This window comes from Sorex fumeus, unplaced genomic scaffold (genome assembly GCF_029834395.1).
Source record: "Sorex fumeus unplaced genomic scaffold, SorFum_2.1 ptg000122l, whole genome shotgun sequence".
Classification (NCBI taxonomy): Eukaryota; Metazoa; Chordata; class Mammalia; order Eulipotyphla; family Soricidae; genus Sorex; species Sorex fumeus.
This window is the reverse complement of record NW_026606179.1, coordinates 54,565,592-54,584,245: the sequence shown is the minus strand read 5'-3', so window position 1 is coordinate 54,584,245 and position 18,654 is coordinate 54,565,592. Positions and strand designations below refer to the sequence as shown.

Sequence of the window (18,654 nt, the reverse complement as noted above, 5' to 3'; positions counted from 1 at the left end):
CACTCTGGCAGATGCAATGCCAGCCTATGGTACTGAAGTATCTTGTTTCGGGGTCCCGTCCTGCGGTGCTCGGCTTATTTCTGGCTCTGTGCTCAGCAATTACTCCTGTGGTGGTGTTCAAAGGACCTCATATGTTGCCAGGGAAAGCAGCCTGTCTGGCCAAAAGACCGCTGAGTGGTGCAGACTGTGGGTGCTGCCTATGTTGGAGAATTATAGCCCAGGGACCTCGGCATGAAACTGACCAAGACTCGGCCACAAATGTTCTCAAAACCACAGAACACAAAAAAGGGCTAGAGAGATAGTCCCTGATTAAGACGCTTGTCTTGCATGTGGCTGATTCAGATTTTGGTTTGGGGACCACACCCTGTGGTACTCAGGACTTACTCCTGGCTGTATGCTCAGGGGAATGATTGGGCTACCCAGAATCAAACCCTGGAAGGCAGGTACCCACCCAACTGTACTGTCAGTCCAGCCCCCATAAGTTTCTGTTTGAAAAGCACCTCCCTGTTCCCCCCGCAGGGGCAAAGGACCTGAGCTACAGGCATTGTGAGCTCCCGGAAAGTGTCATGGCGCTGAGTAAGAGACGCCCATGCCAGCCCACCCACAGCGGTGCAGTGGTTCCACCATGGCTGAGTGAATCCCAGCCCACCCCTTCAGTCTATGAGGCAGTTATCTAGCACTGCATATGGCCCCTCAAGCCCCACCAGGAGTGATTCCTGAGCGCTGCCGGGTGTGCTTCCCCCCCCCACCCCAACAAAATAAATAGTTCTGGGGCAGGGGAGAGGGCTCAAGGAACTGGGGTACATGCACTGCATGCAAAAAAGCCCTGGGTTGAGTCCCTGGAGTGTAGCTGGGGGTAGCCCCCAAAGACCACTTGAGAAAACTCAGGACTGTGCAGGAACCCGGCAGCATCCTACCACCTGAGCTTTGTCCCCACCTTCCCCGCAAGTCTCAGCCACTCCTCAGTCGCGGCTCATTCTCAGAACCACGTTCATCCACACACTCTTGCTTGGGCCCACACATTTAGGATGAAACAGGCTTTTGTTGTTGTTCTTTTAATTCAGAAAGAGAAAGGAAATAAAAAAAAGTTTAAATAACTATTATACAGAAAAGGAGATCTGGGATGGGTGCTGAGACCTACCTCTTCCAGAAAGGGGACTTAAAGGGCTTTAAAAAAAATGAAAAAAAGAACAAAACGAAATAAATTACTCCGTTCCATACTGTTTGGCATAATTGCATTTTTTTTTCATCTTCTAAACACTCAAGATAGCCTCTTCAGGAAGCACAGGGATGCAACTGGTGCCTGGAGGAGGGATTGGTGCCCCAGGCACCGCACTCCGGGCTCCCCGATCCTGCCCCGTTCTTTTTCCCCTACTTTTGAAATTGAAAACGCTGCAGCAAAGTTCTCAGGCCCTGCCTGCCCTCCTCCAAAGACAACCCCTCCCCCCTACTCCCTTCCCCCCCTACCCCCCCACCCCCGCTCCTAGCCCGGAACTGAGTCGGAGAGCTGCAGGGGTGTCTGGTGGTCCTCACGGGTGGAGGTGGGGGACCCTTTTAACGCTGAGGCGCTTCACAGAAGCCCGGACCCCCCTTCAAACTGCCCCCGCTTCAAGGGCAGAGCCGCTTCTCCTGGGACTGAAGCCAGGTCGTGCCCCTGGTGGGGAGCGGGGACGGGGGCGGGGACACCGGGCAGTCGCCGCCTCCCCCCCTCCAATCCTCCCCCCCCCGCACCCCGCCCCAGCCTAGAGCTCCGAAGAACCTTCGTGGATCGCCCCCCACCCCCACCCCCTCCAGCTTCCCTGCCCCCATGCTGCCCCCTCTGCCCAGAGCCAGCAGGAGACGCGAGTGTGCGCGAGAGAGAGGAGAGGAGAGACAGAAGAGAGAGGAGAGAGGAAGCAGCAGCGCCCCGATCCCAGAGCAAGTTTGGATTTTTTTTTTTTCCAGAGCAACAAGAAGGCTGGTGAGGCGGCCCAGGGCCGCAGGAGAGACGCTAAAAAGGGCGTGACCAGGAGGGGCCAAGGGCTCACGGGAGTGAGGAGCACCTGACGTTGGATGCGAGGGGCTTCCCGGGCCCCTGCCCAGTTCCTTCCACCTAGACGCGAGTTAAAGAGGATTCTGTTTTCCCAGTGAGGCACTAGATGCCCTGGTCGGAAAGGCCATTCCATAGGGTGGCCAAGGCGGGAAGCGGCGCGGGGCGAGGGGCCGGGCGCCCCGCCCCCGGCTGCTCACTGCGTTTCTTTGGCCGGCGTACGCGCGCCTCTCTGCGCCCACGGGGCGGGGCACCGACCCTCCCCCGGAGGCCCGGGGACCGCCTCTCGGCCAGACGCTCCCGGGAAGTCAGGCCGCCGTCCCGATCCTTCGCCGGTTTCCTCCGCGGCGCCCCGAGCTCGGCCTGACAGTCCTTGATCGAGCCTAGAGCCCACGTCGGCTCCCCAGCGAGCAAGAAATCAGATCCTAGCCGGAAGCGCAGGGAAGCGGGGACTCGAACGGCCGCCGGCCCGCCCCCGAAGGCCATTGATTGGAGGGGCCGGAGCGCAGCGGCCGGAAGTTCTCCTTGAGTCGCATGATTGGTCGCGAGGCTCCGCCCGCTCCGCCCTCGGAAGCGCCGATTGGTGCCAAGCCCCTCAGAGTCTCGTGATTGGCGGGGGCCGGCAGCGCTCGCAGGGCTGCAGCACGGTGGGTCCGGCCTGCCCGCGTACCCAGGCGCGGCCCCAGGCGCGGGAGCTTCCAACGCCCGGGATCCCGCTCTGGAGCCCGCGCCCGGGCGTCGCGGCTTGGGCCCGGCAGGGTCGTGGCGAGGCCGGCTTTAGTTGCCCTGGTAGACCTCGATCTTTCGTGCCTTGACCAGCATGTCGATGATGTGGGCTTCGAAGTCCGCATCGTGCACGCCCGTCTTCCGGAACTCGCCCGCGTACCGGTTATTCTCCCAGTAGTGATGCCAGTTGCCTCGGCTGTCGGCCCCAAACCCGTACACGTTCACCTGCGGGGAAAGGCAGCACATCGGGGTCACCCCCACATCGGGGACTCGGGAGGACAGGGCGGGGTGTGGGCCTTGGGTCGTGATGGGGAGAAAGAGACATAGGGACTAGTGACAGCTAAGAACCCCCGCGGAAAGGAGGTGTTTCCCTGGACAGGGTTGCCCAGGTTTCCTCCCCTTGGACACAGGGGTCACCAAGATCTGGCACAAAGGACCAGGCCTTCCAGGGAGAGATGCTCCACTTCTGCTCCTCTGTCTGATTGCGGGTCCTGGTTTGGGGCTAGTTTATGACAACTCAATGCCTCTTGCTGGTCTTTTTTTTTTTTTTTGGGGAATCGGGGTACTTTTGCAATCTGATCAAACACCCAATTCCATACACTGGGGAACATAGTGGGGCTTAAAGTGGGTATGCTGGACATAAGCACTGGCAAGCCTGGCACCAGCTGCTTATTAACCTGTTTCTTTGTTTCTTGTTTTGCTTTTTGGGCCACACCTGTTGGTGCGCAGATGACTGTGTTTGGTGCCAGGGCTTCTCAGCCTCATGCAAGGATAGTGCCTTAATCCCTGTACTACATCTCTAGACCCCAAACTTTTTTTTTTTCAGTTTGTTTTGTTTGTTTTTGGGTGACACTGGGCAGTACTCGGGACTGATTCTGCACTCAGGCATAACTCCTGGCAGTGCAAGGGGACCATATATGGCACCTAGAATCGAAACTGAGTTGGGTGTACACAAGGCACACACCTGATCCACCATTCTACCTCTTCAGCCCCAAACCTCCATTTTTAACACTGAGCCTTAGGTCTGGGACTCACAGCAGAGCCACACAACCATCCCCCACAACACTTAGCTCCATTATTACTGTTCTATTTTTTGCTTGTTTATGATGACGTTTTGTGGTGAGTAGTATAATCATGGGAATAATCTCCTTTATTATATATTAATTTTTGGTTCAGGGGTACTGCGGGGAGAGATCAATGACTTCGTGGAATCCTTGGAACTATCTCCCCAAACCCTCCATTTCCTTTCTGAATTAATTTTAACTTTTGTGAGAAGGAGAGGGAGAGAGAGAGAGAGAATCAACACCACTTAGGTTCTGCCTACAGAAACATCCCTCTTGAGCTCAGCTCAAGAGGGCAGGTCGAGTTCCCCGAGTCCCTGTTTGGCTGGTGCACATACCTCATCACACACGTGCAGGGCGAAGAAGAGCACCAGCATGCCCGTGGAAGGGTAGCGCCCGTGATGCTCCGTCCAGTGGTCGTGGATGTACTTGAAGAAGGCCGGGTTGTAGATCTGAACCTGGGAGAAGACAAGAGAACACAGGTCAGGGCCTCCTGGGGTCCAGGGGATGCAGCAGAGCACTGAGCTGCTCTTATCAGGGGGCCAGCGGGCTGGTGTTCCCCAGGTCCCGTGACCTGTGGGGGTCACAGATGTGAGCTCTGAAAAGCACAGAAGGGAACAGGAGACATGCATGCCACAGGTCCAGGCATCCGCACCGTTTCCTCTGAGGAGGGATGAAGCCGGGCGAGAAGGCGGAATCTTACCTTTTCTTTGTCCACTCGGAGGAAGGATTTCACTGGAGCGTAGGTGCTGTAACAGGTAAGGAAACACCCCTTAGATGCGCCCATGCCCCGGATGCTATTCCCCCTTCCGGGAGTGGTAACAGAACTTCACACTGGCCCGTTTCCAGCGCGCTTGCCCACAGCACGTCACAGGAAACGTCAGGAGCAAGTGAGGAGGTTTCCAACTGGCATCTGACATGCGCTAATCCAGTCCCAACTTTTCTTGAATTTTCCACTTAAGCTCACTGATGACCCACTTCCTATTCCCTCATCTCTGGCACAAATTCCTCCTCTCCTCCTGGCCAGTTGTGGGGCCTGGAACCTGTGTTCCTTCTCTTTAGTATCTGTGAGATTGGAATTCTACAGTATTTCTGGCCCCAAGTCTCCCAAATCAGGAAGCCATAACTTAAACTTCTGCATCTAAAAATAAAAATACATGGTATCCCCAAGAGATGGTACAGCTGGTGGGGCATTTGTCTTGCACACAGCCAATGCAGGTTGAATCCCCACCACCCAATATAGGAGGGTCCCCCAAGCCAGCCAGGAGCGATCCCTAAGTCTAGCTAGATCCAGGAGTAAGCCCTGAGCAGCAACCCCCAAACAAAGTCTCAAAAGGCAGCATCTCCAGTGAGAAGCCCGTGGGAAAGAAGCTCCCACACAGCCAACTGTCCTCTCCTCTTGCTACCATCAGTCCACTGGCTGTCACCCTGCAGGAAGTGACAGAGAGCTCACCATGGCTCTGCTCTACCACTGTTTGGGGGCACCCCTTCAATGGCCTCTTTACCAGTTCCCAGTGGCCCGGTTACTCAGCTAACGGGAATCTATGATCCGCCCCGCTGGAAGACTCCTCCCAAGGAGGTGCTCCACCCACATTCCTACCCCAGTGCTTGCCCAACCCTCCCGTAGCACTCACAATCGGATCTGGCCTGTGGACAGGGCACTGGCGATCCACAGCAGGTCCAGAGCCTTGAAGGGCACCAACACAAAGCTGACGTTGGCAGGCAGGTTCTTGGCACTCTCGGGATACATGAAGTGGTGGGTGGTTCTGCTGCCAACATCCTGTTCAAACCCCACAGTGGGAGCCTGATTCATCCTGCAGGGCAACAAGGTTACGTGAGATGAAAGTGCCGTGGGTAGGTGCTGTGAGAGGATGGTTTGGGGTAAAGGGAACCCTTTGAGATAGCAGTGAGAGCTGGCAAGGCGTCTTGGTGGCTTGAGCATGTGCTCTGCATTATGGAGCCCCAGGTGTGCCCCAAAACCAAAAAAATAAATGAACAAACTGATAGGGCAATACTTTTGTCTTTTTGGGTCACACTTGGCAATGCTCAGGGGTTACTCCTGGCAGTGCTTGGGGGACCATATGGGATGCCGGGGATTGAACTGGGGTTGGGCATGTGCAAGGAAAACAAATGCCTTACCCGCTGTGCTATTAGAGCGATAGCACAGCGGTAAGGCGTTTGCCTTGCATGCAGCTAGCCCAGGCGAGCCGGGTTCGATTCCTCCGCCCCCTCGGAGAGCCCGGCAAGCTACCAAGAGTATCTCACCCACACGGCAAAGCCTGGCTACTCGTGACGTATTCAATATGCCAAACACAGTAACAACAAGTCTCACAATGGAGACATTACTGGGCCAGCTCGAGCAAATCGATGAACAACGGGAGGACAGTGACAGTGAGTAATGAAGGAAAGCTAGAAAGAAAAAGAAAGGCATAGAGAAATAATCTAAACTAGTATTCAGAGTCAGAAGAAGAGACTGAGGATTTTTTTCCCATAATGTCTATCACTGGTCTGACGAGAGTCAGTGGCAGGCTAGGCAAATGCCTTCACCCCTGTACTCTCTCGCAGGCCCGTTTATAATTCTTTCAAACAAATGAATACAATGGTGCAGCTCTGGCCTCGGTTATTCTGTCCAACTTTCCCAGAAGACGGTGAGAGTAAGACAGGAAGTTGGTGTGTTCCCTTGGCCCCTGGGCTGGTGGCAGTTACTCCTGCCACCAGCCCCTCTACCACCACACTCGGCCAAGAACTCAAAGTTCTCCTCAACCTTTCCATTCCCAGGCCAAGAGGAAGGGCCCCAGTTCTGTCGGAGTCTGTCCTGGGCTACCCCCTAGTAACGCATAGTTCGAATCTGGGCCTCACAGGCCGTGCTAGGGGTGGGAGGACTCCTGGCTCGGCTGGGGGGTGGGGGGGAGGATGCCCTCTGGGTCGAGCAGAGTCTGCTTGGGCACGCAAACTATTTGCTCCAGTCCTCGGAGCCAGCTCCCTGTCTCCTGAGTCAACCCTCTGGATGTAACAAGCCCCAAGTCTTCATACTCAGCTCGCTCCGTGTTCTTCCTTGAATACCAAGTTCGCTTGCTTATTCCTACATTCCTTTGCTGGCTCATTTCCGCTCTGGAGAAGCTTGTGTTCTCTCCTGAACATATATTTCCCCTTTCTCTCCTCTCAAGTCTTTACTGAACAGCAAGTGCTGTTCAATAAAAAACTATCTTGCTTCACTAAAAAAAAAATAAAGACTTCTAACTTTCCTTCCCATTTGGGCAAAATATACAATGGGTAAACTCAAGCTCCCACTTTGGGTAAGCATCTTAAAACATAGGAGAGCTTTTGTCTCTTTGGGGGCCACATCCGGTGATGCTCAGGGGATACTCCTGGCTCTGCACTCAGGAATTACTCCTGGCGGTGCTTGGGGACCATACGGAATGCTAGGCATCGAACCCAGGTGGTGTAGTATTGTTCTAGCCCATCCTTTTCTGCTTTGAGAGGCAAGGAACCTCCTCAGCTGTGTTGCCCGGCAGCGACCCACCCTGAGGCTGGGGCCAGCACACCAGCCCCCTGAGCAGTCTCCCAGTCCTGGACTCCTCCTTAGGGTACAGAGATACTGTCCCCCAGAAGCCGAGAGTCCCTCCACCAGTGACAGCCATCGGGCTGCAGCAGGTGCACCCCCCACCATCTGCCTTGTCCACTGAACGGGTCACCAGAGCTTCCCCCACAGTATCCCAGCACTGGGGGGAGGGAGGCAGCGCCCCAGAGGGTCCTGCTTCAGAGCCGCCAACTCCCCAGGCCCCGAGGGGTCGAGCCCGGGTGTACTATTGCTCTAGCCCCCCCTTTTCTGCTTTGGGAGGCACAAAGGGACAGAATGAAGCGCTGTGGGGAATGAGGGTTTGCCTTTAGGGCTCTGATTTGTTCTGTAGAAGCCAAAGCCTAGGAAGGAGTCAGGCAGGACAGCGAGGAGGAGGAGGTGGATTTTTTGCTGAGTGGGCGTGGGGGTGGGGGAGAGCATTCTAGAACTCTGTCCCTGCCTGTCCCTCGCTGCCAGTGCAGCCCCAGAGCCTGGGACATAAGCAGGGCGTGTGTGCATTTGTGCCCAGAGTTCAGGGCAGCTGGACTGTCCCTTTCACACATTTGCAAATTTACTCCACGAGCCACCAGGCTCTGTCCCAGACGCGCTTCTACCAGCAGGACCTTCCAGAGTTGTGGCAGGGCTCAGAGACATGGGAGGCAGGGGGTGGCGGGGAGAACCCAGTCCCACTCCTCTAACTCACCCCTGCAGGAGCGGAGGCCTCCCTACTGGCTCCCACAGTAGGATTCCCACGCTGGCCGCCCTCCCACACTGGAACCCTCAGCCCTACATCCAACGCCACTTCTCGGGGCTGGGTGTGACTCGGCGGCCAAGTCCAGCACGTAGCAGAGCCTGGATTCAAGCCACCCCGGCACCAACGGAAAAACAAAGTGTCGCCCTTTCCTACATGACCCAGATCCTCCCCTGCAGCCTAGAGTCCAGGCCCTTCTGGTCGGTGTGCTTGCAGCCCCTAGCAGGCCAGAGAGGGGCAGGTGGCCAGCAGGGTAAGGGAGGTCCAGGCCCTCCAGGGCATTTCCCGGGGCAGCCCGGAGTGCCAGTCTCTCTGGGTGGAGAGGGAGCGAGTGAGCCCTTGGCAACCCCCCAGACAGCCTCCCTGACATTCTGGGAGTCAGTGACTGCAGCCCGAGGCACGCTCAGGTAACTCTGGGATCCTGGATGGGGCTCGCACCCCCCCTCTCCCCGTGGCACCCCTCATCACTCAAAACACAAGAAAGGTTCTGCAAGGAATGTGGGAAGCGGCAGCCTGCGAGGCTGGGGTTGCTATGGAGACAGCGATGGTCTCTAAGACACAGCCCTTCCTTCTGCCTCCGGGGAAAGCTGTTCTTCCCGCCAGGCTCACCCAAAGAGGCGCTTCTGGAGAACCCGGCACTTCCAGTCACCTTCGTTCATCAGGGCGGGGTGGGGGGTCTCCTGTCCAGGGTGTCCTGTCCCCCAGGATCCAGGGATGAGGCAGAAAGCGCTGGTCTGAGCAGAACCAGCACCTCCCTCCCGTCCTGTTTTGTTCCAGGCTCCTGGCCACCCCTCTCACCCCTCTCTGGTCCTCGACACCCCCTACCTCCCCTACCCCATCCCCCACACACTGAAGAGGTTAAGGGAGGGCAGCTGAAGCAAGCACTGAACAGCTGTTTGTTTTTTTTTTCCTGCCCAGGACAGCCAGCTGGGTTTGTGACAGGGACCCCTGTGGCTATTGTTTGTTTGGGGGCCACACCCTGCTCAGTGCTCAGGAGCTCAGTGCCAGGGTGCCGGGATGGACGCCAGGCCTCCAGCCCACTGAGCTCTCTCCCGCCCACCCCCATCTGTCGTGGGTACTGACTCCTGGCCCAGCACCCACGCAGATTGGCACTGGGAAGGGTCTTGGGCGGGACCTGTCACTACACACCCCCTGAATTGACTCTGAGCTCTCTCCAGAGGAACCCCCGTGTCAGAGGCTGCGTAGGCCTCAGGCAAAGTCAAGACCGGGAATCCTGGGGCTGGAGCGACAGTACAGCAGGTAGGGTTTGCCCTGCACGCAGCAGACCCAGGTTCGATTCCCAGCATCCCATATGGTCCCCTGAGCACCGCCAGGAGTAATTCCTGAGTGAGAGCCACAGTAACCCCTGTGCATTGCCGGGTGTGACCCAAAAAGAAAAAAGAAAAAGAAAAAAAAACCGGGAATCCTGCCTCTCCATCCACTCCACTGAGAAAGGGGAGAAGAAGAAGAATGTCGCACTAGATTCTGGGGGTCCGGGGCCGCTCCTGGGGGCTTACCTCATGATGAAGTCGTGCCCGTCCACGTCTGGCCCATAGCCCGAGCCCCGCAGGTTGCCAGAGTTGCCCACCACGGCGCAGCGACGGCACTGCTGGGGGACCCGGAAGTGGTAGGGGTTCTCGCCTGGGACAATCTGGAACAGCTTCTCCAGCACTTCTCTGGTGTTGTGTGATTTGAACTGGGGCTGCAGCATCTGCGGGGGGGACAGGCAGGGAGGGGCCAGGGCAGGCAGGTCAGCAGGGAGGGGGCGCCCACTGGTCACCCCTCCCAGGCCTCCTCTGGGTTTGTGAAACCCCCCCAAACCTGGAGGATCCTCCCTCCTCTCAACCACAGCCATGGACCTGAACTACAAGTTGTCCTGATGCGCCGGGCAGCTCAGGGTGAAGGCCTGGGCATGCATTTAGGGACTCTCCATTGTGACCAGGTGCAGGAAGGGGCTGCTCAGCCTGGTTCCTCATCTGCCTCCAGGGGGCGCCCCCGGGCCTCAGCCTGAAGGCTGGGATGCCAGAACTGATCTGGCGGGAGATAGAAGCAGGGGTCACCTGGAGCCACTCCCTGGGCCCCATGGGAAAGGAGGAGGCACAGAAATTCCTGCAAAGTGGGGAGGGACTGGAATGAAACTGCTGGGCCCCTATCCACGCGCGCGCGTGCGCCCCCCCCACACACACACAGACCACCCACCAACCCATGAAAAACCAGCAACCAGAAATCAGACTCAGCTGGAAGGCTGAGTCAGACAAGTAACATGCAGGAATGTGGGGAGGGGGCAGCAGCAAACAGGAAGCCCCACCCAAAGGGGCAGCCTCTGCCAACTGTCTCTCCGTGAGGCCCCATGAGGACCAGCTCCTGCCCAGTTCCAGGGAAAACTGAATGGGTGGGTTTCAGGGGTAACAGGACACCATGAACCTTCCAAACAGCACAGACTGTCCCTGGTCCCAGCCCTCATCCAGCAGTCAAAAACCAGGTTCTGAGATACAGCAGGGCGGGGATACAGCACGGGATGTCGGGGCTACGGGCAGCTCCGTGGGGGCGACACAGAAAGGGACCCAAGATCCAGAGCAGCAACTCAGCAAGGCGAGGCAAGGCACTCAATGCAGAGAGCAGAGCTTTGCTGCCTGGAACCTGCGGGTGTTTAAAGGACCCCCGGGGACCATCCCTGCAGGCCTGGCCTCGGCCTCGCCAGGCCACCTCTGCCCTCTGACCCAAGCAGTCAGGTGTGGGTCAAGGAACTGTGGGCAAGGGTCTGACCGGCTGCTCCTGTGGGCGACTCCTCCTGCTCCCCAGAAGTGAGAGGCCAAGTCAGCCTTCAACCCGGTGCCAGACCACAACAATGACACTGCTCTGCCCGGGACCCAAGCAGCCTGCCTGGCGGGGACTGCAGAACACGCCTGCAGAGAGGATAGGGCAGCAGAAGCAGTCAGGGGCCCCGAGGAAGGAGAGGCTGGGTACCCCTGACCCTCTCAACCAGCTTTCCTCCCGGCCCAGTCCTTCCCCAGCAAAGAACCAAGCAAGTAACATACAAGGTGTTAAAACATGATTCTGGGAGGCTGGAGCAATAGCACAGCGGGTGGGATGTTTGCCTTGCATGCGGCCAACCCAGGTTCGATTCCCAGCATCCCATATGGTCCCCTGAGCACCGCTAGGAGTAATTCCTGAGTGCAGAGCCAGGAGTAGCCCCTGTGCATCGCCAGGTGTGACCCAAAAAGCCAAAAAAAAAAAAGCCACATGATTCTGAGGGGCTGGAGAGAGAGCAGAGTGTCTAAGGCACATGGCACCCCTGGGTTCGATCCCTGGCATCCCATATGGTCCCCAAGTACCACCGGGAGTCGTTCCTGAGCCCTTAGCCTGGAGTAACCCCCGAGTACTGCCAGGTGGCCCCAAAGCAACAACAGCAAAAAAGATTCCGAGGGCTGTGGAGAGAGCTCAGGGCTCAGTGCTGAAGGCCAGGCTCAAGGCCAACTCTCCACCCTCCCCTCTCCAGCACACAAGGTGTGGCCCACAGCACCCCAGGGCCTGAGCACTGAACCGTGAGGCCTGATTAGCCGGGGTGGCCCCCAGGTCCCCTAAGCACTGCCTGGGCGGCTCTCTAAATAAATTAATTTAATGATCTTTTGCCAATAGCTATAAATTAAGAAACAGAGCAAATAGATTTGGATTTCCAGGCTCCCTTAAAGGGCCAGCAGAGCGACAGGGACGTCGTGTCCCCCCACCGGTTTTCCTGTCACCTCCATCCTCTCCCCTCACCACCCGCTCCCTGCGACCCTGGCTCTCAGGGCCTCCTGGTGTGCTCTTGGCCCCTCTGAGCACCTGGACATCTGAGTTTTCTCTCTGCCCGGCACCAGCTCCCTCCAGGGTCTGCGACCTAACAGATGGCCTGGGCCAGGAGAGTCCCGTGCTTTGTCAGGCTGGCTCTGGGGCCGAAAGTCAGCCAGCCTGAGCGCCCCCCATGCTGGGGACACAGACCCCTGGGACGGGGATGTGGCTAAGGGGACACAGGCAGCTCCTCGCCACCACCCTTCCCCCCCCACAGCATCTCTCACCATCCACCACCTCTGGACATCTGGGGGCAGGTCCATGTTCTCCTGGGTCCAGACGGGGGACAGGCTGCCGTCGAAGCGGCTGTCGAACCAGTCGGAGGCGCCGGAGTCGCCCAGGCAGCGGGGACAGGCGCAGCTCTTGCCGGCTGGGCCCTCCTTGCTGAGGCGTTGCAGGCCGGCGTAGCCCGGCACGAGCTTCACCCGGTGGGTGCCGCCCAGGGCCCCCGAGTCCAGGTAGGGCAGCGCAGCCATGCTGTGGTGGGAGTAGGTGAAGAGCAGGGACAAGATGAAGACCAGCAGGAAGGCCACCGACAGGAACCACACGCGCAGGGAGCACTTCATGGTGCGCCGTGCCAGGGGGCCGTGGAGGGGCGCCGGGGCCCCGCAGTAGCCTGCCTGCTCCGGCTCTGGGCGCACAGGGCATAAGGGGACAGCGGCGGGGCCCCCACGCCACGCTCTCCGCAGCCCCGTCAGGATGAAGGACGCTGGCGGCAGCGGACCCCCATCCCCGAGCCGCCTGGGCCCTCCCTTATGACTTCGTGGAGTTTCCGTCACTAGCTGGGCCACAGGTGCTCGGCGCCTTCTGCCCTGCCGGCACGCGAGGGGTCAGTCCATGCCGGCCTTCGAGTCCCTCGGGGCTGCTGGCTGCCAGCTCTGGGGGGCCCCCTCTTTGGCGGCTTCGAACGGTCCAGTCTGGAGCAGCCGGGGTCCTTGTGGCTCATGAGCAGAGGCGGAGGCAGCGGGGATGCCCTCCCACCCCGTCAGCAGAGAGAAGGCCTGGGCATGGTGCGGCCGGGCTTCCATGCAACAGCCGCCGGCCCGGGGAGGGGCCCTCCCAGCCCCGGCCCCTGCCAGGGAAGGGGACGAAGCCCCGTGGGTAACCCCTGCTGCCACGCCCAAGACCCTCCTGGCACTGGCGGCTGCTGGTCCTTCCGATGCGCTGCCCGGGTCCCAACTGCAGTGGCGTCGGGGGGGAGGTGCGCAGCTCCTGTTTCTGCTGTGGGGTCCTCGGGGGCTGGGTCGGCAGGGAGCTGCTCGGACGGTCCTCTGGGTCTGTGGCGCCTCCTTCCTGCCCCCAGAGGCTGGCGCTAGCACGGATCCCCAGGCTCACTCAGAGCAGGCGCCGGGCTGCAGCCGCGGGACCCTGAAAAAGGAGGGTTGAGGGTGAGGGATGAACATGCCACTACCTTGCACAGAGCCACAGGAGCCCCGTCCACACAGGTCCCCAGGGGACGGAGCCTGCAGGAGAGAAGGCGAGGCCGGCGCTGCCCTCCAACCACCGCGGGCCTCTGAGGACGTGCTTCCCGCCAGCCTCACTTATTAGCCAGAAGGTAAACAAGCATGGAAAGAGATTTCCCCAGAGTGACTCTGAGAAACGGGTTTGAGAAGTTCCGAGTCTGGCCGTGTGAGGTTAATTCCAGGTGAAACTTGACGGATGGCCCGGAGAGGATTCCAGGAGACCCTGGCTAACATGCCTCCCTCCCCACCCGTGAGGCAGGGCTGGGGGCGCGGGCCTGGACCCCTCCTCTCCCACTGGGTTCTGGGCGAGCGTTCCCAGGTGAACCATTAACCACTGGCCGGCTCTGGTGCAGGGGCAGAGCCTGGACCCGCTCCCCATCAGGATGGCAGGGTTTAGGGCCTGGCCCTCGGGCAGTAGCTTCATCACTCAACCCCGTGCTAACAGGCGGCACGATGGCACAGCGGGGGGAGGGCACTTGCTTTGCACACAGCTGACCCAGTTCGATTCCCAGCATCCCAGATGGTCTCCTGAGCCCGCTGGGGGAGGGAAGGGGGGGGGGGGGAATCCTGAGTGCAGATTTGTTGTTTGTTTTCCCAAAATCAAACAAACAAAAAACTGGGGCAAGGTCCTAAGAAGATCGTCTGGGGTTTGGGCCAAGGAGAGGACCCTGAACAAGGATCGAGACGAGGGTCAAGACAAGGCTGAGAAGGGCTTGTGTGAGGGTCACTAAATCTTGGCTGCAGGCCGCTCCAGAACATCACTGCGGTACCGACCCGGCCCCTGGGTCTCACAGGAGCGCCCCACCTGCTCCCCTCCAGGGCCCTCCTGCCGCGGCGAAGGCCTCTTGGACCCTGGTCAGGAAAACTCACGGGCCCGCTCTGTTCATGACAGCTCAGGCTTCTGAGCAGCCAAACCACAAAGCCACCAGGGACGGGAGCGCGTCCAGGGAGATGGACACGACTCACAGCTGCTCACTCTGATCCACCAGCAAGCGTGCCGGGGCCGAGTCTGAATACAGGCAACGGGCCAGAGCGACCGTACCGTGGGGAGGGGGTTCGCTTTGCTTGTGGCCAGGTTCGACCACCAGCATCCCTCAGGGTCCCCCGAACTCGCCAGGAGTGATCCCTGAGTGCAGCGGCAGGAGTAAGCACTGAGTACTGCCAGGTGTGGCCCCAAAAGAAATTAATTCAATTAAAAATGAAAATATATAATAAAAGGGGGAGCATATGCAATTCCACCAGCATGCCCCCCACGCTGGGGTCCACCAAAAAATGCTGTCGGGTCTCCCCGGGGGCCTGGTGGCTGAGGAGCTTGATTCATCTGACAGATTAAGCGGTCAGCATGGCCCACAAGTGGGGACAGTGTGCAGGAGGACGCAACTGACTGGCCCTCTGGAGTTCGGAGCTCATGGCAAAGGCAAAGGCTCAGGCCGTCCCAGGGGCCACCCCAGGGAGCGGGTACGGGAAGGTCTCTGGGAGGAGCTAGTCTGAGGGCGGAGGACAGAGGGCAGAGGGTTTAACAGGAGTCTGCAGCAGAGGGGTCAGCAGAGGCAAGTGCGTGACCTGAGTTACGGTTTGAAACGAACTTTGAGCTGGTTTGAAATGGGCAGGATCAGCGTTTGGGCAGACGTGGAGGGCTGAGCTCTGGAAGCGACTCTGGCATGACTTAAAGAGAGGCCCAGTGGGATGACTTCAAGGCTGGAGCAAATGCAAGAACAGCAGGGATGAAGCAATAGCACAGCGGGTAGGGTGTTTGCCTTGCACACGGCCGACCTGGGTTTGATTCCCAGCATCCCTTATGGTCCCCGGAGCACTGCCAGGAGTGATTCCTGAGTGCATGAGCCAGGCGTAACCCCTGAGCATTGCCAGGTGTGACCTGAAAAGGAAAAAAAAAAAGAAGGTGGGACAGTACCTAGCAGTTTGCAGTGAAAACTGCAAAACAAAACCTCCATCAGCAGAGAATGGACCGAGTGTCCCCGACTCACGCAACCTGCATCACGGAGTGAAAAGGAGGGAGCTTTGCTTTCAGGCATCAGCAGGGGGAAAGTTGGGGGAAAAGCCCAGGGAAGGAGTTCGGGAGAAGTTCAAAGGGTCACAGACATTGTCTAACACAGCAGAGAAAGCCAAGGAAATGACCTAAAACTCAGGAAATTCCTCTGGAGGGGAAGGAAAAGACAGGATTAAGGAGAACCCAGAGAAGCTCAGAGGGACTAGGCAGTTTTTCACACCCAAATCAGCTGTTGGCTACGAAGTTTTATTTTTGAGATACCAAGGATCAAGCCCAGTGACGCAAGTGCTGTACCACTGAGCCACATCCCCCGTCCCTAATTCCCCTCCACCCCCCACTCCATCCATGGTGCTCAGGGAACTGCAAAGAACAGACAATGGACGTGGCGGGGGAGGGGGTTCATTCTGCCAACAGAACTGAATTCACTCAGCTGGAGAGGGGAAACTGGGTGCCTAGAAGGGCCTGAGGACAGCCTAGAAGTCTATCGGAACTCTGGTGAGAGACGTGGTACACAGCACTGGATCTCTAAAACACTGATATTAATCCTTATCTGAGTCATGATAGATAATTTTTTTTAATAAATAAATGTTTTATTTTCTGAAATTTAAGTGATACAAGGCCCTCCCGTTGATCATCGATTTGCTCGAGTGGGCCCAGTAACATCTCCATTGGAGACTTTGTTGTTACTGTGTCTGGCATATCGAATACTCTCGGTAGCTTGCCGGGCTCTCCGAGAGGGGCGGAGGAATCGAACTCGGGTCGGCCATGTTGGCCGCTTACAAGGCAAACGCCCTACCCGCTGTGCTAGATGCTGGGGATCCAGCGAGGCCTCTGGAGTGCAAAGCACATGCACTAACCCTTTGAGATATCCCCCCCCCACTCCCCGATTTTCATTCTTGTTTGGTTTTGGGCCACACCCGGTGATACTCAGCATTTCCTCCTGGTCCTGAGACTAGGGGCCACGCCTGGCAGGCTCAGGGGACTATATAGGATGCGGGGGTCAAATGTGGGTCAGCCACATGAAAAGTAAATGTCCTACCCACTGTACTATCACTCCAGCCCCCCCCCTCCATTTTTATTCTTTTTTTTTTTTTTTTTGCTTTTTGGGTCACACCCGGCAATGCACGGGGGTTACTCCTGGCTCATGCACTCAGGAATTACCCCTGGCGGTGCCTGGGGAACCATATGAGATGCTGGGAATCGAACCCGGGTTGGCCGCGTACAAGGCAAACGCCCTACCCACTGTGCTATCACTCCAGCCCCCCTATTTTTATTCTTAAAAAAAATATGGATTCCTGGGGCTGAAGCAATAATACAGCAGGTAGGCTGTTTGCCTTGTACATGGCCGACCTGGGTTCTATCCCCAGCATCCCATATGGTCCCCTGAGCACCGCCCAGGAGTAATTCCTGGGTATAAAGCCAGGAATAACTCCTGAACATCACTGGGTGTCCACCCCCCTCAAAAAAAAAATAAAAGACAATTATTTTATTGGGGCTGAAGTACAGTAGCAGGAAGGGTTCTTGCCTTGCACTCAGCTGACCCAGGCTCAATCCCCGGCAATCCAGATGGTCCCCCAAGCATCACCAGGAATAATTCCTGAGTGCACAGCCAGTCACAGCCCCTGAACGTCACTGGGTGTGGGACCCCCTCAAGAAATATTCTGAGCACAGAGCCAGGAGTATGCACTGAGTACAGCCAGTTGACTCCAAAACAAATGAATATATGGAGGGGGCCAAAGAGTACAGTGGGTAAATGTACTTGATGCCAACCGGGTTTCATTCCCAGCACCTGCTATGGTTCCCCAAGCCTTGCAAGAGTGATCCCTGAGCACCACTGCAGGTGGCCCAAAACTATGTGTAAGAAATGGTTGGGGAAATAGCTGAAAGGGCCGGAGCACACGCTTTGATGTCCCTGGTCCCACAGGAGCCCCTGAGCACTTCCAGGAGCAAGCACTGAGCAACATACCAGGAGCGGCCCCTGAGCCCTGCCAGATGTGAGGGAGGGAGGGAGGGAGGGAAGGAAGGAAGGAAGGAGGAAGGAAAGAGAGGAAGGGAGTGAGAGAGGAAGGAAGGAAGGAAGGAAGGAAGGAAGGAAGGAAGGAAGGAAGGGAGGGAAAGAAAGGAGGGAGGGAGGGAAGGAAGGAAGGAAGGAAGGAAGGAAGGAAGGAAGGAAGGAAGGAAGGAGAGAGAAAGAAAAAAGAAAACTAGAGAAAGAAGACAGAGAAAGAAAGAAAAAGAGAGAGAAAGGAGGTTCGACATCGTCAGTTATCAGGGAAAAGCACTGAACTCAACAACGCGGTGAGTTCACCCTCCACCCACAAGGGCAGGGAGCACCAGCGTTGGGGGCGCGTAGAGAAAGCGGCACCTTCACCGCCGTGGAAACGAGAGCCGGTGCAGTCAAGTGGAAAACAGCCTGGCAGTTCCTCAAAAGATCAGACGCAGATACCCGGCAGGGGAGGCGCTCGGGCGGAGGGAGCGGCAGCACGCGGGTCCCCCAGGCTCCTCCGCCAGCACCACACGGTGCCCCAGGTTCTGCAGGGCGTGGACACACCTGGGGGGTGACCCCAACACACCCAAAGAAAATAAGAAGGAAAATAAATGAAAAGAGCCACAGATACTCTATGACTCAGCAGTTCTCCTGCTGGGTGCGTTCCCGAGAGAACAGAACCCTTATGGCCACAGATACAGGCGCACAGACGCGGCATTATCCAGACAAGCGCCCGAGCGGGAACAACGCCGCGTGCCACGAGCTGTTGGTCGGAGCCACAAAAGGGGGCAGAGAGGCCCGAGAGATGGTAAAGCGGGCAAGGCGCTGGTCTTGCATGTGGCTGACCCAGTTTTCATCCCTGGGATGTTCTGTGGTCCCTCGAGCCCCACCACCACCGGGAGTGAACCCTGAGCACAGAGCCAGGAATAAGCCTTGAGTACTGCTGGTGTGGCCCTCAACCCATAAAAACAGTGAACAATAAAACAAGGTGGTATGGAATGTGAACACAATATTCCTCAGCCGTTAGAGGCACGAAGTATGGGCATGTTCTACACCTTGGAGACCCTTGAATTCAAGCACCACACCCAGAGAAATAATGGGCCTGGCAGGATTCCATTTACCTGCAGTGTCCGGAACAGGTCAATCCACAAAGTCAGTTAGGGTCACCGAGTGCTGGGGGAGCAGGGAGAAGGGGCGTGACCCTGAGTAGGTGTGGCGTTTCCCCGAGGGTGATGAAAT

General features: G+C 57.6%; 1 protein-coding gene across 1 annotated transcript in view; it reads right to left on the bottom strand.

Moving 5' to 3' along the window:
• Nucleotides 1-2,769: 2,769 nt before the first annotated feature.
• ST3GAL2 (ST3 beta-galactoside alpha-2,3-sialyltransferase 2) overlaps nt 2,770-18,654 on the bottom strand; it is a 40,768-nt gene continuing 24,883 nt past the window's right edge. Inside the window, exons 2-7 of the mRNA XM_056135948.1 lie at nt 12,185-13,325; nt 9,644-9,837; nt 5,451-5,630; nt 4,520-4,565; nt 4,155-4,274; nt 2,770-2,980 (exon numbers count right to left, since the gene is read on the bottom strand). Coding sequence (XP_055991923.1) covers nt 2,807-2,980; nt 4,155-4,274; nt 4,520-4,565; nt 5,451-5,630; nt 9,644-9,837; nt 12,185-12,523 — 1,053 coding nt within the window. The 5' untranslated portion in view covers nt 12,524-13,325 and the 3' untranslated portion in view covers nt 2,770-2,806. The remainder of the gene's footprint in view (nt 2,981-4,154; nt 4,275-4,519; nt 4,566-5,450; nt 5,631-9,643; nt 9,838-12,184; nt 13,326-18,654) is intronic.